This window comes from Emiliania huxleyi, assembly GCF_000372725.1.
Source record: "Emiliania huxleyi CCMP1516 chromosome Unknown EMIHUscaffold_172, whole genome shotgun sequence".
Taxonomy (NCBI): domain Eukaryota; phylum Haptophyta; order Isochrysidales; family Noelaerhabdaceae; genus Emiliania; species Emiliania huxleyi.
Window position 1 is genome coordinate 237,766 of NW_005200861.1, and position 19,356 is coordinate 257,121.

General features: G+C 64.8%; 6 protein-coding genes across 6 annotated transcripts in view; 3 read left to right on the forward strand and 3 right to left on the reverse strand.

Annotated features, from left to right (window-relative positions):
• Positions 1 to 109: 109 nt before the first annotated feature.
• On the forward strand, positions 110 to 538 carry EMIHUDRAFT_231448 (hypothetical protein; the record flags this gene model as incomplete). Its single annotated transcript, XM_005784176.1, has 1 exon — positions 110 to 538. The coding sequence occupies one exon, from the start codon at positions 110 to 112 to the stop codon at positions 536 to 538; it is 429 nt and encodes a 142-aa protein (XP_005784233.1).
• A 561-nt stretch (positions 539 to 1,099) lies between these two features.
• EMIHUDRAFT_231449 (hypothetical protein) lies at positions 1,100 to 5,126 on the forward strand (the record flags this gene model as incomplete). Its single annotated transcript, XM_005784177.1, has 6 exons — positions 1,100 to 1,165; positions 1,325 to 1,945; positions 2,105 to 2,389; positions 2,534 to 2,575; positions 2,643 to 3,323; positions 3,588 to 5,126. The coding sequence occupies 6 exons, from the start codon at positions 1,100 to 1,102 to the stop codon at positions 5,124 to 5,126; spliced, it is 3,234 nt and encodes a 1,077-aa protein (XP_005784234.1).
• Positions 5,127 to 6,167: 1,041 nt separating this feature from the next.
• EMIHUDRAFT_231450 (hypothetical protein) lies at positions 6,168 to 7,866 on the reverse strand (the record flags this gene model as incomplete). Its single annotated transcript, XM_005784178.1, has 7 exons — positions 6,168 to 6,249; positions 6,690 to 6,742; positions 6,878 to 6,988; positions 7,044 to 7,238; positions 7,306 to 7,420; positions 7,498 to 7,555; positions 7,620 to 7,866. The coding sequence occupies 7 exons, from the start codon at positions 7,864 to 7,866 to the stop codon at positions 6,168 to 6,170; spliced, it is 861 nt and encodes a 286-aa protein (XP_005784235.1).
• Positions 7,867 to 8,827: 961 nt separating this feature from the next.
• EMIHUDRAFT_442114 (hypothetical protein) lies at positions 8,828 to 9,933 on the reverse strand. Its single transcript, XM_005784179.1, has one exon. The coding sequence runs from the start codon at positions 9,896 to 9,898 to the stop codon at positions 9,071 to 9,073; it is 828 nt and encodes a 275-aa protein (XP_005784236.1). The 5' UTR covers positions 9,899 to 9,933; the 3' UTR covers positions 8,828 to 9,070.
• A 4,974-nt stretch (positions 9,934 to 14,907) lies between these two features.
• Positions 14,908 to 16,071, reverse strand: EMIHUDRAFT_456227 (hypothetical protein). Its single transcript, XM_005784180.1, has 5 exons — positions 15,791 to 16,071; positions 15,421 to 15,717; positions 15,110 to 15,343; positions 15,034 to 15,038; positions 14,908 to 14,983 (listed from the first exon to the last, which is right to left on the reverse strand). The coding sequence occupies exons 1-5, from the start codon at positions 16,052 to 16,054 to the stop codon at positions 14,926 to 14,928; spliced, it is 858 nt and encodes a 285-aa protein (XP_005784237.1). The 5' UTR covers positions 16,055 to 16,071; the 3' UTR covers positions 14,908 to 14,925.
• Positions 16,072 to 18,525: 2,454 nt separating this feature from the next.
• The window catches only part of EMIHUDRAFT_112622 (hypothetical protein), a gene marked incomplete at both ends in the record, with an annotated part of 1,683 nt that continues 852 nt past the window's right edge, over positions 18,526 to 19,356 (forward strand). The window contains one exon of the mRNA XM_005784181.1: positions 18,526 to 19,350. Coding sequence (XP_005784238.1) covers positions 18,526 to 19,350 — 825 coding nt within the window. The remainder of the gene's footprint in view (positions 19,351 to 19,356) is intronic.

Genomic DNA, 19,356 nt, shown 5'->3' on the forward strand with positions numbered 1-19,356 from the left:
GACACCACGACACGTCCACGACACGCGTCCACGACACAAGTCACATCCACGACACATCCACGACACGCGTCCACGACACCACGACGCCGTCCGGCAGGCTGCCCCGGCGATGGTTCACCGCGGCGAGGAGAGGGCGGAGCGCGGCGGCGCCCCGCCGATGGACGACGCGATCGACGTGCTGGTGCGCCACGTGTTGGCCGAGGGGCGGGCGGAGGCGCGGCGCGATGGTGGCGGCGAGCCGACAAGATCGCACGCCGCTGCCCTGCACGGGCTGCGGGCGCGGCGCAACCGGCGGGCAGTGCTGCCGTCGACGGTCGGCAGCCGGGTCGAGGACCGGGAGGCTGATGCGCGAACGTCACAGCCGGGCGAACCGGCCGCCACGGCCCTCCCTCCGCGCGGCCAAGCTGCTGCGGCGGCCACACGCCGTTTCAACTGCCGGACCCGCGAGCGGTGGGGCGGCGCCAAACGGGCGTGGTGTTGCGAGCATGAGAGCCTCGGCTGCGCGGTTCGCTGGCCCGAAGCCGGGGATGTTGCGTAAACTTTCCTAATTATGATTCACATACACATACACTGATAAAGAATTTTAAAAAGAAAGAAAGAAAACGGACAACCCAAGGGAGGGATGGGAGGACGGCACGCCGCCACCACACACAGGGATTTTGAGGAGAGGGGTGTGGTGCGCTAGCCGTCGCCCACCCTTGGGCGTCCGCCTCTTCCTATCTCTCTTCGCAGTCCTTCTCCGATTCTCGCTTCAACCTTCGTGCCACCTCGCGGTCGCCCCCTTCTCGTCGTGGTCTCCCGGTAGGGAGCAGCGCCTCCCCCCTCACCACGCATGTCAGGCGCGGCCGCCGCCGAGCGCGGCGGCCGCCCAGGCCTCGTGGCCGATTTGTTTGTCTCGCAAGAGGAGCGCATTTCTCAATTCAACTACTCCTCTCCTTCGAGACCCTCTCGCGCTATGAAGGCGGGCGAGAGGAGGGAGGGGCCCCTTGCAGAGCTCCCTTCTCGCTTCTTTTGAAGCGAGAAATTCTTCCGGACCGCTCGCGGCCTCTCGCGCGCCAAGAGCGGCTTCTCGCCAAGAGCCGCTTCTCTGCCCGCGCTCATGGCTTCCATAGTAAGCGCCCGATCACAGGCCGAGAAGGACGCCGAGGGCTTTGCGAACGCGATCGTACTCTCTTCGGACGAGGACGAGGCGCCACCCGCACTGCCACGGCCAGCGCCTGCGCCCGGCGCGTCGGCGCCGGGGTCTTCGGCGCCAGGATCGTCGGCGCCCCGCGCGTCGGCGCCCGCGGGCGGGGCGGCGTCGCGCTCTTCCCACGACGGGGAGGACGTCAAGCCTGACGTGAAGCGCATGAAGCCCGACCCTGGCGGAGCGCCCCAGCGGAGCGCGCCAGACGGCCAGCCCTTCCCTGGCACCACCGAGCTGTCTGCCGACCTCTCGTTCGGCGAGCCGCGGCCCTTCAAGTTTGGCAGCGAGACGGACTCGCCGCGCCGCGCTGGGCACGTCATCTTCAAGCTCTCGTCGCCCGTCCCGGCCTCGGGCTACGACCGCCACCACGGGCAGAGCCACGTGAAGCTTGGTACGGGCTACGAGATCAGCGGTCTGGCCAAGGTGCAGGCGGCCCTGCCGTGGGAGGTCAAGGTGGAGGACGGGACGAGAGGCCTCGAGCTCAAGGACAGCGTGCAGCGGCTCTGCGACCCGCTCAACACGTGCACGCCCGGCCGCGGCAAGCACCGGCCGTGCCGCCCGTACCGCTGCGTCTGCCCGGCTCCGCTCCTGCACGTCGAGTGGCAGCCACCGCTGCCGTGGAGCCTGCGCCGCGGCCAGCCTCCCGTCTGCGTGCGGCTCGACGTGTGGCTCCAGCCCGACATCTTCGACATGCGCATCTCTGCCTGGGGCTCGCAGCGCTCCTGCTTCTTTGACGTCTGGCAGCTGATGGACAGGATTGTGCCCTCGCACCGCCCAATCCCGCGGCCGCGCCCGCCGCCCGTGCAAGGCGGCGCGCAGGCGCTCACGCCCGCAGGCGCGGCGACCGGCGGGGTCCAGCCGGCCGGGCCGCCGGGCGCGTACGCCTTCACTCTCGCCGGCCTGATGCGTGCCCTGGAGAGCGCTGGCTACCCGGAGATGGAGCAGCCGGACGGGCTGAAGCTGACGCTCTTCCAGTTCCAGCGGCAGTCGCTGCAGTGGATGTACGACCGCGAGACGGACGTCGGCGGCCTCAACGCTCTCTTCTGGGAGGAGCGCCCCTCCGACGCGGGCGGCGTCGACCGCAGCGGCGCGCCCGCCGACCACCGCTTCTACTACAACCCGATGGCGGGGGAGCTGAGGTCCGAGCCGCTGCCGGTCGTCTCCGGCGGCTTCCTCTGCGAGGAGATGGGCCTCGGCAAGACGGTGGAGATGTGCGCCCTCGTGCTGGCAAACAAGTACTCGCGCGCCGCGGCCGACGCGGGCCGCGCCGTCCTCACGACGGGCGCAGCCTTGCCGCCGCACTCGCGCGCGACGCTCGTCGTGTGCCCCGTGACGCTGCTCGCGCAGTGGCGGCGCGAGATTGCAAAGTGCAGCGGCGACACGCTCAAGGTGCTCCCCCTTCCTCCGCATCTACCCCTCGCGCCGCGCGGATACGGATCCTCCTTCGCGCTGTCAGGTGCTCACCTTCCACGGTGCCGACCGCACGCAAGACGCGGCCGACTTTCTCGACCAGCAAGACGGGAGGGCGGGCCCGGACGTGGTGCTGACGACCTACGAGATGCTCTCCCTCGAGGCTCGCCCAGGGGCGCCGAAGACGCTGCGCCGCGTGCACTGGTGGCGAGTGGTGCTCGACGAGAGTCAGAGGCTGCCTCGGCCGGCCGGCGTGAGCGGCTCGTCGGCGTTCGCCGCCATCGCGCGCGAGTGCGCCGAGCTGTCGCGCACGCACAGCTGGCTCATGTCGGGCACGCCGGCCGGCTCGGTGGTGGATGACCTGCTCGGCCAGCTGATCTTCCTCGGGGTCGAGCCGTACTGCAATCGCGGGGCGGACGGCGACGCCTTCTGGGAGCGCGAGATCTCGAGCCGCTGGAGGGAGAGGAGCGCCGACGCCCTCGAGGTGGTGCACGATTTGCTCGGCCAGATCATGATGCGGCACTCGAAGGCGCAGAGCTTCCAAGGCACGGGCGAGATCGTGACGCTGCCGCCCAAGAGCGAGGAGACCGTCCTCGTGCCCCTCTCGGACGCGTCCGAGCGAGTCGTCTACGGCGAGCTGGAGCGGCTCTGCCAGCAGGCCATTGCGCGCGGCCAGCAGGCGCTGCGCGGAGGCAGTCAGGCGCTCGGCACGCGCGAGCTGCAGCTCGTCGCGACGCACCCGGCGACGCTCAACATCGAGCAGCTCGAGGGCAAGCTGCGCCAGCTGGCTGGCGACCCGCAGCCGGACGACGCCCTCCCGCCCAGCCGCAGCGGCCGTGGCCGTGGCGGCCGAGGGCGTGGCCGCGGAGGCGGGGCGGCGGCCTCGTCGCCCGCACCGTCGTCGTCGTCGTCCCTGCCGGCTGGCGGCTCGCGGCTGCTGCGCGAGCTGCTCGCCAGCTCACCCGACGACAGCCGCGCGCTTCAGATGCAGGCGATGCTGGACGACGCCGCGCTGCCCCTCCCCTCACAGCTGTCGCGCTGCGGCTTCTGCAAGGCGCCGCTCGGAGGCGCGGGCGCGGCCGACGTGCTGCCGGCAGGGGACGCGCTCTTCACGCGCTGCTGCCACCTCTTCTGCCCTCGCTGCGTCGCCGGGCGCGGCGCCAACAACAACTGCCCCGAGTGCTCGGCCCCGAATGCGCTGCTGACGGCGGACTGCCTCGTCTTACCGCTCGACTCCGCGCCCGCTGTTTCCGCCGCCGCGAGCTCGAGCGACCCGGCGCCGCCGCCGTTTGAGTGGGACACGCCGGCGCTGCCTCCCGCCTCCAAGCTCGACGGGCTACGGGTGTGGGTGTGCGACGGCGCGGTGGGCGGCAAGTGCCCCGACGGCGGCTTCTCGCAGCGCCCGACGCCACACGCGATCGACGGGCTTCACTTTTGCTCGATGCCGTGCGCCGAGAGGCGCTTCAAGGCGGCGCTGGTCTCGAGGGACCACGGCGGCAGCGCGTACGTGGCGAAGCCGGGCGAGGCGCAGCTCGGCTGGGCGGGCACGCAGGGCCTGCTCGCCGGCAAGACCTTCTGCCGCTGCCCTGGCATGTCGGCAAACGCTGCAGCAGTCAAGGCGCTGCGCAAGGCGCGCGAGGAGACGCCGGAAGAGGAGGCGTGGGAAGGGTTGCGGCTCTACGGGCAGGGCACGACCACAAAGCTGGTCGCTGACCCGCGCGTGGCGCGACTGCCCGACTTCCCCTCCGACGCGCCGCGGCACGCCTTCGAGACGCACCTCGATGCGGCGGGCGGCCAGCGCCTCTACGGCATGCATTGGCCGCTGCAGCTCGGCAGCAAGCTGACCGCCGTGATGCGCGAGCTGCGCGCGCTCAGCGCGGCGCGGGCGGCGAAGCCCGCCAGCCGGAAGCGAGCCGTCTCGAACCGCGGCGGCGGCGGCGGCACCGCCACAAAGGACTCCAAGGCGGTCCTCTTCTCGAGCTCCGAGGCGGTCCTCGACGTGCTGAGCGCGCAGTGCCGGCAGGAGTTTGGCGACGGCGCACTCTCGCGCATCGTCGGCTCGTCGACGCACGAGGAGCGCACCGAGGCGCTCGACAGGTTTGGCACGCAGGCCGCCTGCTTCCTGCTGCTGCTGCCCGTGCGCGCGTGCGCGTCCGGCCTCACGCTCACCGTCGCCGACCACTGCTTCCTCATCGAGCTGCAGGGCAACGGCGGCCAGGAGCTGCAGCTGATCAACCGGGTCTATCGCATCGGCCAGAGCCGGCCGGTGACGGTCAAGAAGTTTGTGGCGGCGGACACCATCGAGGAGCGGATGCTCGAGCTGCGCAAGCGCTCGCGCGGGCTTCTCGCGGCGCGAGAGCAGCCCGCCGCGGCGGAGACGGCCGCAGAGGCGGACGCGGCCGCCGTGTCGGCGCTCCCGTCTGGGGAGGAGGCCGGCAAGGGCGCGCACAAGAGCGCAAACGCCGAGGCGCAGACGGAGAGGTTTGAGGACTTGCGCTTCCTGTACGGGGGCGCGCGGGCACGGGGCTGAGGGTCGCGGCGGACGCCGCCGGGAGGTCGTTTTGCGTGTACGTCGCGATTGTGCAGCGGCCGTACTCTCATGGCACTGTTGGTACTCTTTTTCTCCCCCCCCCCATCTCTCTCTCTCTCTCTCTCCCTCCCTCCCTCCCTCCCTCCCTCCCTCCCTCCCTCTCTGCCTGTCTCTGTCTGTGTCTCTGTCTCACTCTGTGTCTCTGTCTCTCTCTATCTCTCTCTATCTCTCTCTGTCTCTCTCTGTCTCTTCACTCTTGTCTGCACGTACGGGTCGGCACTTGAGACTTGTGGGTTCTTGTGTGGAGAACATTTTCGTCATAAATACATTCACACGTGCGTGTGTGTCGGCGCTGTGGCCTGTGCCCCGCCGACCGCCCGGCCCCGCCCCCGATGCCTTTTAATCTCTAACGTTTTCCAAAAAAACCCCAGAAATGGTTGGGTAGTAGGGCTAGAGGGTCGCTCTACACTTAGCCTCTGCAGCGAGCGAGCGCCCAACTTAGCCCCCGCACGGAGCCGGGCTCGGACTTAGACGCTGTATGGTCGGGGGCCATGAACTTAGACGGCACAAGGCCAAATCCGGGTAAAACCCGGGTATACCTGCAAAAGTCCAGGTTTACCCGAAAAATACCTGGACGCGTCCCGACCAACGTATGCCGCGCACGACGCCATATCGCCTTCTCCCAGGGCCAGTGCGCTACTTGCGGCGCGCAACTCCTGCTCAAGTACGCGCACCGTACCATGTGCTGCCGCTATGCGTGCCTTAAGGCGGCTGCGGCGAAGCGGCGGGCGCGGCATGCCGATGGCAGTGCGGACGATGCGGTTGCGATGTGTTCTGCTTCAAGATCGTGGCGGTGCTTGGCATGCACTTGTGCGATCCCAATCAGCTCATCGCAACGCGAAGCAGCGCAACAAGCTGGCTGCTGCCAACAAGGCCCTACAGTTCGAACTGTATGCTAGATCTACCTCACGCGCGGATCGTTCAAAGAGGACCAGCATACACAGGCTTCTCTGACATGCGTTTGTTTGAGCTTGAGGCTATTTATGTGAGAAATGTTTGGCTAGAGATTGCGCTCAAGAAGAGCAACGAGAATCGGAAGAGGAGGATGCTGAGGCGGCGATTGCTGAGGCATGAGGAGGATCGATCCGGATTAGAAGGCGCCCGCCGCAGGCGAAGAAAATTTGGGGGCTAGCGCCGTATCGTTGATCACGGTGGGAGCCTCTTGGCCCCAGGCTGTGCCACGGCCGACTTAGCCGATGTAAGAGGCTCTCGCTGATCTTAGACCGCGTAAGCACCCCAGCGTGACTAGTCACACTTAGACCCGCTCAGCCTCGAGGCTCAGAACTTAGACTACTACCCAGAACCAGTACCCCAGAAAAACCCACAGCACACAGTATTTGATTAACATTGTCTGGGATCGACTAACCCAAAAATACGCGCGTGTTGGCCCTATGTTCGCACAGGAGGCTGTGTGCGCCTCTATACCCTGGTTTGGCTGCCACACCGCATAACTGACAGCAGGTCTGCCATGGCCTGCCGTTTCGCTGTGTGCCAGGCGCGCACGTGCGGGTGCAGAACTTGCACTGGAGCGGCTCGGTCGCGACTGGGGTGGGCTCCTGCGCCGTGACTGGGGCGGGCTCCTGCGCCGCCACTCCTAGTGTGGCGGGGGCGAACTGCGGCGCCGGAGGCGACCGCTGCTGTGGCTGCTGTGGCTGCGGCAGCTGCGACTGCGGCAGTTGCGGCGGCGGCACCTTCCTTTTGTCCGCCGCCGTCTTGAGGTTGTGGCACACGCTGCACAAGCTCTGCATGTTCTCGAGGCCGCAGCTGCCGCCATCCAAGCAGACTGCAAGGATGTGATCCGCCTGCTCAAACAGGGAGTACTGAAGGACGCTCCAGCTTCAGGCTTCTGGCGCGCACAGCTCTGGCCTGCAGTAGCGAGCCTCGTTGGATCTGCGTCGTCTCCTTGCGCAAGCGGACGAATGGGGCCAGCCGGGCGACCTCTGGCTTCGGGTTCCTCTCGAAGAAGGAGGCGTAGGCTGCCTTGTAGTCAGCCCGGCTCGCACCCGGCGCGAGAGTGGACGCGGCGTGCCTGTGCGCCTTCCAAATGAGCCCCTACTCACACGGGGGGGGGGGTTTGAGCAGACGCCTGGCACGTGTGCGCCTGCGAGGGGAGAAGAACCTGGCTCCCCGCGACGTTGACCCCGCAAGCCTCGCACCTGCCGCCGCTTCGCATGTGCGTCCGCGCCCGCAGCGACCAGCCGTTGTCGTCGGCGGATCTGAGTTTAAACTCCTTCCTGCAACTGCAGCGAGAAGAGTTGGGAGGGGTCACTCGTGGCGCTATGCGGCTAATCAGGCGATGGGGGTGGCTCACTCGTGGTTGCAGAACAACTTCTTCGTCAAAGTCCGCGAGGAGCACTGAGAGCACTCGTCTGCGAGGGCGGAACATGGATGGGCAAAGGGGCGGCGAGTGCGCGCGACGGGTGTGTCTCTCACATGATCTGGTCGCCACGAGTGTGTCGTCGTACCGCGGAAGCAGACGTCCGGCTTGCGCTCTAGCGACTTCCTGCCGGCGCGACTCGCTGGCGCGCTGCGCTTGCCGAATATTGCACAGCTGATTGACGAGCCCGCCATGCGCCTGCTTTGGTCGAAAGCGCCCGTGGCGCTTCTTGATTTCCTTGCGCAGCGCGGCGTCGTTCCAAAGTGTCAGTTCGGCAAAGTCCGCCCAGCGTAGGGCGCTCATGAGAGTGGTGCGGGTAAAAAAGGTTGCGGCGGGCGCGAGCAAGTAAAGAATTCACAGCGCGCGGCTCGTTGAGCAGGGAGAGCCGGCCCGACCTCCCTGGGCGGGAAGGCGACGCGACCCTATGCCACCGCCCTCGCCCGGGGAAACCTCGGCCGGGCCGTCGATACTCTCGGAACCGGTGGAGCCGGGAGATGCCGGCGAAGACGAAAGGCGGCAGCGGAGAAAGCGGCGCCAACAACGAGGGAAACGACCATACCGGTCGTCGCATAACGCTCGGGAGACGAGCAAGAGAGCGAATCAGGGAGGGTCGGGACCCTGGGAAGGCGAGGGGTGAGCCCTCAGGCGGGGGGGTCTACTCAAACGCCGACGCAAGTGAGGGTAGAGTGGTGGTGTGGGGCGTGCAGTGTGGTGTTCATTAGCTCCGAGTAGAGGGGGCGTCCTGCAGTTAAGGGGAAACCCGGTACGCGGGGCTAACCCTCGGAGACCCGTATTTACTTTACGGCCCTTTCCCTGCGAACGCGCACCCCCAGGGCTAGGGCTCTCTTGCCCGCAACCCGATGCCAATCATCCGGCCCGCTGGGTGCGCTTCTTAGCTCCCCGGCCCTGGATGTGCGGTTGATGACTGCACTCCAAGTGCTCCAAGGTGCGAGCTACACGGGACTTGCGCGCACTGCCACTGGCACTAACACAGGCAAGTAAAGAATCAAGAAACCGCCTCGCACGACTGTAAAAAAAAAACGCAATTTTAGACACGTCTCGCTCCCCGCCTGCCCACTCGCTCGCGATCACGCGCTCGGGGTCCCCCCGCCCTCCCTCTCCATCCATCGCGGAACATCTGCTCACGACTGCGTTTCGGGCTCGATGATCCAAGCGACCGTGAACCAGTGGCGGCCGTTTGCGACGACGTGGAGCAAGTAGGCGGTCTCCGAGTTCACGACCATGACATGGGAGAATGGGATGGTGGCGCGACTTTATACCGTCATATCACATACGACGTGACTCACTCTCGGATTGTGCGAAAGATGCCGAAGCGACAAGCGTAGGAGCGTGTGCTCGGCCTCGTCTATGCATGAGCTGAGCTTCTGCTTGACCGTCATGCGGATGGCTAGCTGCGTGTGGCTGGGCTGCTTGATAGGCGCGCTGAGCCGGCACATCGGCTCGCGCGGTGGGGTCGTGCTCGAGAGTGTGTGGTGAGAGTCCGAAACTAGACGAGACATTCGCGCGCGGGGTCGCTCGGGACACACAATCCCGTCGCGAGATTCATTTCGCGTGCCCTCTCCCAGCCGCTCTCGCTTACTTTCGAAGTGCTGATTTGGCCGCCTCGAGGGCGGCGTTCGCCTCCAACGCCGCCTCCAGCTTCGTCTCGGCGATTGCGGCACGCACTGCCGCCGCTTGGGTCGCCTCGAGCGCCTTGCTCAGCTTGGCCTCGGCGTCGGCGGCGCGCTCGCGCTCCACCTGCGTGACGAGTGGCACACGCGCGTGGGGCGCTAGTGGCGGTCGGGGTGGGTGAGTGGATCTCGGGGCTCCTTGAGCAGTCCTTGAGTTGGGAAGCGAGCACAGCCAGCACCGACGTCTCGATGTCGCCGGCCTGGCCGCTCGAGAGGTCGCCGTCGTTCGACACGAAAAGCTCATCCGCCACGCCGGGCTCGTCGGCCACGACGGGCTCGTCGGCCACGACGGGTGGCGGTGCCGAGGAAGGGCGGCTCGGCCACCATTGGATCGGCTTGTTTTCACCGGGGGCAGTGCGTCGGGCGTCCGGGTCGCGTGGCGCGGGGCTTGCCGCCGAGGAGCGGTCGGGCGCGTCGCCCGTGACGGACGTGCTATGGTATGCGTCCGAGTGCAGCATCGTCGCCACGATTCCTGCGTATTGTGGGCCGCGATACTTGGGTGACGAGACGACCGCGACGGGCGTGGACTTGTCCCTCGCCGGCACCCTGGTTCGCGTCTTGGTGGTCGGATCGACGTCGTGAGCGGCAGCAATATCGGCGTCGGTCGGTTGCTTTCGTTCCGAGAGTCGTGCCGCAACAGACATAGGCGGACAGCGATAGGCGGACAGCGAAGGCGGACAGCACAAGGCGATTGAGTGGAGGCCGCGGCACGGTCGAAATGAGCGCGGCAAAAACGGCGGCTAGGGCACCCGGGGGAGGGGCCCGAGGGGGGGGTGGGGCCGGGAGGAGATAGCGGGTCAGCCGGCGGACCGGAAGGCCGGGATCGGAGGACCCCGGGTGAGGCCTGGAGTCAACTGTCGGAGGAGGAGAGAGTCGAGCTGACTCGGCCTCTGCGAGTGGAGTCGGGCCGTGTGAGCCCACCGGGGGTAGACCCGTCGCGGCGTCGGCTGGACCGCCGTGATTTACGACAAGAGGGACCGCGCCTTCCCGAGCTTAGTGAGGAGCAGGAGGAAGGGGAGGGCGAGCCGAGAACGATAGAGAGGCCACGGGTGCGGGCGCGACTCGCTGACCAGGGAGAGCCGGCCCGACCTCCTGGAGAGGGGGGGCGACGAGACATGATGCCGCCGCCCTCACCCGGGGAGTCGGGCGCGGGATCGCCGGAGACGGAGTCAACAGGATCAAGTAGAGAGGGCGGGACGGCGGCGGGGCCGCGGCCGAAAAAGGCTAGGAGGGGGGGCCGGGCCCCGCATCCGTTGCCCAACCAGCGGAAAGCGAGTGGGGGGAGGATCGAGGGGATAAGAGGGCCCCTCCGGACCGAGGGGGGGAGGCCGAACGGAGAAGCCTCGAGGGGTGACGTCGAGTGAGGATGTACGTCGTGTGCGTGTCTGGTGTTTATTAGCTCCGAGTAGAGGGGGCGCTCCGCTGCTAGGGGAAACCTGGAGCGCGGACTAACCCTCGGAGACCCGTGTTTACTTTACGGCCCTCTCCCTGCGAACGCGCACCCCCCCCTTAGGGGTCAGGGCTCTCTAGCCCGTAGCCCGATCCCGATCATCCGGCCCGCTGGGTGCACTTCTCAGCTCCCCGGCCCTGGATGTGAGGCTGATGACTGCACTCCAGAAAGAAAGAAAGAAAGAAAACACACAACCCAAGGGAGGGATGGGAGAACGGCACGCCGCCACCACACAGGGATTTTAAGGAGAGGAGGGTGTGATGCGCTAGCCGTCGCCCACCCTGGGGGGTCTGCCTCCTCGTATCTCTTTTCGCAGTCTCTCGCCGCTTCTCGCTGCAACCTTCATGCCACCTCGCGGCTGTCCCACTCTCGTCGTTCTCTCCCTTGTCACTTCCCCCTCTGTCGCGTCGTTCTCTTCTGCCTCGTCCTGCGACGCCGCCGCCTGCCGGTCCCTTGTTCTCGCGGCTTCTTTCGCCTCTCGGCGCAACTCCGTCCTCCTTGCGGCGTATCCTGGCCCCTCGAGTCTATCGAGCTCCCCTCGCGCAAGGACCACATTTCTGACTCCCACTCCGATCATTTGCCTCCAAGTCATGTTGTTGCTCAGGTCCACTCTCTCTTCGAACACTCGTGCCTCTACGGATGATGCCGGCGCTGGGGTCCCCTTCGGATGCATCGTGACATCTGACAACTGAATTTCCACTGGTTCGTCCTCCTCTGAGTCATCTTCCCCGTCCTCCTTCCGCTCGGCTCTTCGCTCGGTACGTTCGGTGTGGCTCACCCTCCATGCCGTGAACAGGCGTTTTATCCACCCTATATTCTTCTCTCGTTCCTCTGCCCGTGCCTTGGTCTTGTCGTTGTTTCGCACCCATGTCTGTATGGCAATCGAGGCTGCCTTCCCCACTACCTGTAGTTCACTCGTCACCTCTCCCGCAAGCTCCCTTCTCTTTCTTTCGGGTATGGAGTCCGTGAGTGCGGGTAGCGTGCAGGCAATCACGGGTGCTATTTTGTCGTACTCCTCTTCGGCGAGCGCCCCAAATCTAGACCCTTTCGCCTTTAAGGAGGCTGCCCTCGCTCGTCTCAGGAATGTGGCGGTGTCTTTTGAGTCCGGCGCCTCCCGTTCAACTCTTGCTGTCGCCCTCGCTGTGTGTTTGTCGAGCTTCCGCATGAAGTGACGCGCCTCTTCCTTATTTCCAGCGCAGCTGCCGCTCAGTATATGCGCCAACGACGCCTGTGGTGGCTCACTGTCTTCTTGTTTCCAGTCGTCCCAGTCTTTCAGTTCCCCGCGTCTCCTCCTTGCCTCGCACTCCAAGTGCTCCAAGTGCTCCAAAAATGGACATTTTTTCGGCTCGCAGCCCTCCAAAAACAGGTGCGCGCAGCGCGCCCAGGGGCGCCGCCGCAGGCGCCCCAAGCGGCACGGAGCGCCGCCGCAGGCGGCGGACAGCAGGTGCGCGAAATTAAACGCCAACTCGAAATCCGGGCCTCCATCCATCATTGCTTCTGCCTCTGGCTCTGCAGCTGCGCTCTCCTCCATATCCACCACATTCATCTAAGGGTACCTCGAGATCTTCACACTGCGCCTCCGCCGCACGAAGAGATGTTAGGTCCTGCGAGTCTAGACACCTGGCTCCTCGAGTCGTCCTCCCTCGGTCTCGGTGCGGTCGCGGGGACTATCTGCTCCAGCCGCCCTCCTCGCCCAGCGCATTGCTTTAGTGGTGCGCTCGCCTCCCTCCTGCGCGACGCTCATTCGAGCGCGTTGTCTGTCTCGGCGCGCGCCGCGGAGAGGTGTGAAGCGGGGGATCGTGTCCGGTGTGAAGGGTAACCCACGAGAGTATCAACCTAATACCTATCCTCTAGCGTCTACAGGGGCCCAATGGCAATGCGGGTCCGTCCTCTCAAGAGGGTATCAGGGTATAGCCGTGGGGTATGATTTGCAATACAATGATACTATCTGATACTATACGCGGCGTACAGTCTGCAGAGTGCCACTCTCCGCCGTGACCGTCTCTCGCCCCGCCGCCGCGCCCTCTTTTGTGGGCGGTTTACACTCTCTGGGTCCCAGGAGGACCAAAAATGAACAAAACTTAAACTCGTCGCTGCCCTCGCCGTCGCTGTCCTCGCCGCTGGTGGGGGCCGCGCCGCCGGCGCCGAGCGTCACAGCGTCACCTGCCTCCGCGTCTCTTCCTCTAAGTTGAGCCGAGGCTCCGCCTAGGCGCTAGGGCTCCGCGTCGAGGTAGCCGTCGTACTCGACTTTATTCGCGAGCCAGCCGCCCGAAGCCGAACCCTCCTCCCGCCCCGTGATGGTGGTGGCACGAGACCACAACCTGGCGCGTGCATTGGCCATTGCCACAGATCGTGTAGGACGGACGTGTGCGGTGTGGCAAATTAGTGGAAGTGGCAAGTGCCAGTGGCAGTGCTGCGTGGGACCTCTGGGGTGCTGGGACCCCAATATCCACCACAGATATCCCACCGCGCTCTTATTTTGTAGTTTATTTTTGCGCGCTGTACTTACAACTTAGAATATCAGAACAGAATTGGTCCTGGGCGCAGGGGCGGAGGACCAGACCACGCTAGAGGGCCTATAGCCAGCTCACTCAATTAAGGAGAGGAAGGAGGGCGCAGATGCACAACGACACACACAAATTGTACAACACCGCTCGGGGAACCCTCGGACACAAGGAGAGAAGGCACCTGTGCTCGTCCCGCGCCTGCTCGAATCGCCCGCCTGCTCTCGCTCGACTACGGTAGCTTGATGCCTTCGAACGGCGCTGTGCCTTCACCAGCCGCCGCACACATCCGATGGCCGCGCTGTGCTCTCTCACAGAAGGCTGCCCGACGCTTGCTCGGCCGGCACGGCGACGGCGCCCGCGCGGCGGCGACGCGCCGCGGCGGCGGCGGCGAGGAGGAGGGCCGAGGAGGAGAGGAGGAGTGCGGTCAGCGGCGAGCCGGCCGACCCTCCGCGGTCCGGCGCAGAGGCTGGCCTCGGCTCGGCGGAGAGTGCCTGCGGCGCGGGTCGCGTCAATGCAAGGGGAGTCTCTGGCCATGAGTTCTGGCGCGGGATGGGGGGGCTGCGGCTGGCCGGGCTCGCTCGCTGCTCTCCCCTCGGCTAGGCGGGGCAGGCGCGCCTGCTTGTCGCCGAGCGTGGTCAAGTCCGCGCAAACGCACGAGTGCCAGTACGGGTCCGTGCCGTGGTCAGGGCAGCCCGGCTCGTGCCCGAGGGCTGCGTCGGCGGCGGGCGCCTTGCAGCAGGCGCCGAGCGCGCCGCAGTAGCCGGGGCAGAGGCCGCCCATGCTGCCGCACGCCTCCCAGCAGTCCTCTCCAACGTGATCGATCGGCTCGTGCTTGGACGTGATGACCTGCACGTTGAAGTAGGCGCCCGCGTCCGAGTGGCCTATTGCTCAAGAGGGTGGCGGCTCCTTCCTCAGAGGCCGACGAGCGGAGCGAGGTGCGACCGCGTCCGGGTGGCCCGAGACGCCGCCGAGGATGGGCAGCTCGTACTGCCCGTCGTCGAGGTCGGTCATCAGGTTGGCGCCCAGGTAGTCGTTGACGAAGTAGAGCGAGTCCTGCATGCAGCCGAGGGGTCGTGCGTGCGTGTGTGCGTGTGTGCATGTATGTGCGTGCGTGTGTGTGTGTGTGTGTGTGTGTGTGTGTGTGTGTGTGTGTGTGTGTGTGTGTGAGTGTGTGTGTGTGTGTGTGTGTGTGTGTGTGAGTGTGTGTGAGTGTGTATGTGCGTGCGTGTGTGTGTGTGTGTGTGTGTGTGTGTGTGTGTGTGTGTGTGTGTGTGTGCATGTGTGTGTGTGTGTGTGTGTGTGTGTGTCTGTGTGTTGTGTGTGTGTCGTGGCGTCGTGTGTGCGTGCGCGCGGTGCGTGCTGCGCCTCGTCGAAGAGCTCGAGGAGGAAGGCCTTGTCCGCCGCCTCGGTGATGTCGCAGCAAAAGGACCAGTTGGGCTCGAGCGAGTTGGAGATGACGCCCGTCGCACACTCGTACTTTGGCTCCCCGCCCTGCCGGTCGTTGTGCTCCTGGGAGGGGGCGAGGGGCGGAAGTGCTCTCGCGCTCTCCGGGATCGCCCCTCTTCGTGTGTGGCTATGGCGGTTTGGCTGCGGCTACTCGCGTGGCTGGGCTGCTGGCGAGGCTGCGCCCCCCCCCCCCCCCTCCTCCTTCGCGCCTCGGTGACCTCGTCCTCGTTCTCGAGGTCGGACATGATGTCCTTCTCCATGTCCTTGGTCATGATCGCGGTGTACTGCTCCGTCGCGCGGTACACCTTCTGCTTGGTAAGGTCGTCGCCTGTGGCGCAAGCGGCACACTCCCGAGACGGCGGTGAAAGGAGAAAGGCCCGTACCCCCCCCCCCCCCCGTGCCCCCCTCCCTACGCCCAGCACCCCACCCCCCCTCCTCACACTCGCACCGTGGGTGAGCGCGTACTCGACGAACTTCGGACTCAGCCCCATCCGCTTGTTCTCCTCGCGGAAGGTCGAGATCCTGACCCAGCTGTCCGGGTAGCGGTACTTGCCCACCCGCGGGAAAAAGTCCGACTCGATGAGTCCCTTGGCCGACATGACGCACAAGTACTTGCGCAGCTCGTGCGCCTCGGCGCCGGCCTTGGCCTCTTCGAAGAGGAGCTTGTCGGTCGCGCCCCCCGTCACCTATACGGCTCGACTATACGGCTGGGGGGGAGCACTAGGAGCCCAAATCGTGTGCGGCGAGCACTAGAGGCAGGCACCTTGACGGCGTCGATGTTTTGGGGCGGGGGCGGCGGCGGCGGGAAGAGAGGGATGCTGACGGTCAGGGTGGGCGGCGGCGCGTCGGCATCGATCTCGAACTCGCCGCCGGAGAGGGCGAGCTCATAGGAGCCGGCCGTCGCGTTCCCGGGCAGCACGGCGGTGCCGAGCCAGTCCCCCTCGTCGCCCGAGAAGTCGGCGTCGAAGACGGAGAAGAAGAACTCGGAGTGCTCGTGGTGGCCGTGGACGTAGCAGCAAAAGTCCCACTGTGGCGTCTCGTTGTTTTCGTGCTTGCCGGTCTGCGCGCCGCATGAGAAATGGGTCAGTATATAGCGAGAGGCGGGACGAGTATAGTGCGTGGCCCGCACACGCCTTGCACACGAGCCTTCCTCCGGCCTCCAGCTTGACCCAGGACTCGGGGGCGGGCTTGCGAGGCCATGAATCAACACGCCCCGGCAAATTGGCCGCGGACCTGATGCACACCTCCTTTTCGCATGCGCCGGTCTCGTCGTTTACCTCACACGGCGCGGAGAGAGCGTTCTTCTCGTATTCTTCCTTTCGCTTCAAGTAGTTCGCGCCGGCGTTGAGCCGGTCGTGGGCGTCGGACAGGACCCAGGTCGCGGTGAGGGAGAGCATCAGTTGTATGCGTACCTCGAGGTATCCGGGGTAGTCGCAAACCGGAGGTCCAATGTCGGCGGATTTTACGTATCAGCCGAGACTCTGTTCACGGCGAGGCACCGGTAGGTACGGCAAGGGGGAGTCTCAGTGTTTATGAACGTCTCTTCCCCCCACCCCCCAATCTACGAATCACCCGACTACTTTCCCTTACCTTACCACACGGCACAAACAATAAACGATCTTTGTCAAGCGCAACAACTTTCACCTGCTGCTCCACGAGACGTTCGGCGGCGGCTTCTCGCCCACCGCCGTTCTCAAGCTGCGCCGCCTCGCGCGCAAAGTCGCGCGCGGCAGCGTTGACCGCACGGCCTACTCGCCCAAGTACTCTCTCTCTTTTATGTCCCACCATGCAGAGCGCATCTCTCTCACTGTTGTGCGAGGCGTGAACCGCGCCATTCGCTCTCACCTGGCAACCCTGTCTGCACGTCTCGCGCGCGCGTGAACAGGGCGGTAGAAGAATTCGAGTGAAATCGAGTCAGCACATCCTTGTAGTACAGCGGACCGCCAGGCTCGCCGGCAGCATCCGCAGGGAGGCAGCATATGAGGCACCAGTCTTCTGGAGAGCTCAACAGCTGCGGCCGCGATGGTAGAGTCGGCCGCGGTTCGAGCGAGCAGCTTTTGGCTGCGGGATCGAATCGCGGAAGGCTCATGCCCTCGCGGAGCGACGCGGGTCGCGCGGCGCCGCGCGCGTGTGCGAAATGCGACAACAGACGAGAGGCGCCTGAGCGCTGTACGAGGCCCTAGATGTTAAGTCTGTATTTTGTGTATTTGGAGTTGGGCTGAAAACACAGTGTATTTTGTGTATTTGCTCCCACAAAGCCAGGATACACACTCGATGGGGACCACTAGATCCTACCAGCGCGCCGCAGGCGAAGGAAAATTTGCTGTATTTCGTGAGTTTTCATTGATTTTTCGCAGCTTTGACCAACATTTGACAGGTAATTGAGCTTTTTGGTATTTCGGATTGGGACTTGACCATTTGTGCATGTGACTCCCTGGTCTGCCAACCACCGCCACCACTGTGTATTTGGCTGTGTATTTGCTGTGTATTTGCTCACAGGCCAAAAACACAGTGTATTTTGTGTATTTGCTACCCCCACCCTGTGTATTTAACATCTAGGTGTACGACTGAACGACCGTCGCCGCAATCGCCACCGCCGCCATTTTGACGAGCAGCGCGAGCGCGCTCGTCGGCGGCCAGCCGTCGCGGGCCGGGCCGAGCCCGGCCTCAACCGGCCGCGCCGCCGCAGCAGGCAGGCCGGGAGGCCCGAATGGCGGCCTCTTGTGTTTCGAACACGTGGAGGAACTGCTTGGTGGGCGGCGCAATGCCACCCAAAGTTTCCACGAGCACCAGCCGCGTTATGGCTTTCTTGACCCACTTCGCGTCGTGTAGTGCGCCCCCATCCTTGAAAATCACTCGGCGAGCACAGATTACTCGGAATCGAACAAATTTTATGATTGTAAATAAATAAATAAATAAAACGGACACCTCTACTAGGAGATGGGTAAAAAGGAACAGGTCCCCTTTAGGATTGTAGATTAATCGGATCGAACAAATTTTCCTCGCAGATTACTCGGCTCGTTTTCCTTCCCCATTTCAGTCCCGTGCCCAGTGTGTGTGTGTGTGTGTGTGTGTGTGTGTGTGTGTGTGTGTGTGTGTGTGTCGTGAGAGGTTTCTTCTAAAATTCTTTGATGTGCTGGCCTTTCGTTAAAAAAAATCTCAGCTCGGATCCGCCCGCCGATCTTGATACTTGAAGACACATCACACGAAACCCTCCCTCGAACGAGCAGCACACACAGAGCGTGATCTACGCGTCGGCCGCCTCCCGCTCCACCCGCCGCGACGGGCGGATGCGCAAGCCGTCTCCCGCAACCATAGGTCTCCTCGGACCATATAGGTCTCCTCGGACCGCGGTGAAACCGCACTAAAGAGCAGGCTCGGGAGCACACGACATCCGCGAGCATCACCAGCTGGACGAGCATCAAAGAGAAGGTTCTCGACCTCAACGACCCGACCGCCTTCCCTGCGTTTGGCAAGAGCGGCGGCGTGGAGAGGTCGGCGGGAATGAGCGAGCCCGAGTAAACTGCGACGGAAAAAATGTAAATTCCCGAATCTGTTTTCGTTCAGTTTACTCGGGCTGGCCCCGAGTACATGTAAACTGGTGTGTCTCGCCTTGCGGGGGGCGACGGAAAAAATGTCGACAAAATGTGGTCCCGAATCTGTTTTCGTTCAGTTTACTCGGGCTGGCCCCGAGTAAACTGCGACGGAGAAAATGTCGAAATCTGGTCCCGCGTAATCTGTTTTTTCAGTTTACTCGGAGATCCGAGTTAATGTGATATTTTTTTCAAGAAAATTCTCGCCGGCCGTCCTACGCCCGCTCTAGGCCGCGCTCGCCCCCTTCTCCTCCATCCCCTTCTCTCGAATCCTCATGTCACAACCACCGCCACTGCCGCCGCCGCCACCGCCTCCACCGCCAAGACCGCCACCGCCACCACCGCCACCGCCACCGCCGCCCGCGCCAGACGGCTCCCGGCCTCGCAAGAAGTGGGCTGTCGTGGAGGCGCCGACCGGAGGGCAGAGCACGGCCTTTGTCTACGAAGATTGGGCCGACCTTGGCCGTTCTGACATCGCGGCACCGCTGCCGTGGGCGCTGGCGTCTCGATGCGTACACATCGCGGGCGGCATCGGATCAAACGGCGGCGTGCTCGCTGTCCAGCTGGGAGAGGGCGACGCGGCATCCGCCGTCTGCGTCAAGCAGTTTGACGCCAAGAAGGTGAGGCCGGACATGGAGATGCTCGCCGCTCACCTCTTGCGCGCGGCGCGGGTCCGCGCGCCGTTGGCGCGGTACGCCACGCAGGCCGAGATCGACGACGAGATTGCGCCGGCCGTCGGAAAAGCCTACTTCGAGGGCGGCGGGTCGTGGGCGTGTCCGCGGCTCTGCATGCAGGCCATGTTCGAGCAGCCTGCCATTGTCGCCAAGCTGGGCCTCCCAGACAAGCTGGTGGACGAGTGGCGCGACAAATGGCAGGCCGAGCGCGCGCAAAAGCGCGTCGCGATCGAGGCGGGCGAGGAGCGCGCGGAGGCGATCGCTGTGATTGAGTTTGTGCGAGGGCCGACCCTGCTGCAGGGCGGAGGGGGGGCGCTCGGCGAGGCGGAGTACGAGGCGCTGGGGCGGCTGGCCGCATTCGACGTGCTGCTCAACAACTTTGACCGCCTGCCGGTGCTGTTTGACAATGAGGGCAACCTCGCCAACGTCATG

Bases quoted from the DNA above. Each gene is read 5' to 3' on its own strand.
- EMIHUDRAFT_442114 (XM_005784179.1), bottom strand. From the start codon at position 9,898: ATGTCTGTTGCGGCACGACTCTCGGAACGAAAGCAACCGACCGACGCC.
- EMIHUDRAFT_456227 (XM_005784180.1), bottom strand. From the start codon at position 16,054: ATGCTCTCCCTCACCGCGACCTGGGTCCTGTCCGACGCCCACGACCGG. The intron at 15,718-15,790 runs GCGTGTGCGGGC...TGCGGCGCGCAG, and splicing joins GAGGAAGGCTCGTGTGCAAG to ACCGGCAAGCACGAAAACAA. The intron at 15,344-15,420 runs GTGCCTGCCTCT...CGAGCCGTATAG, and splicing joins AAAACATCGACGCCGTCAAG to GTGACGGGGGGCGCGACCGA.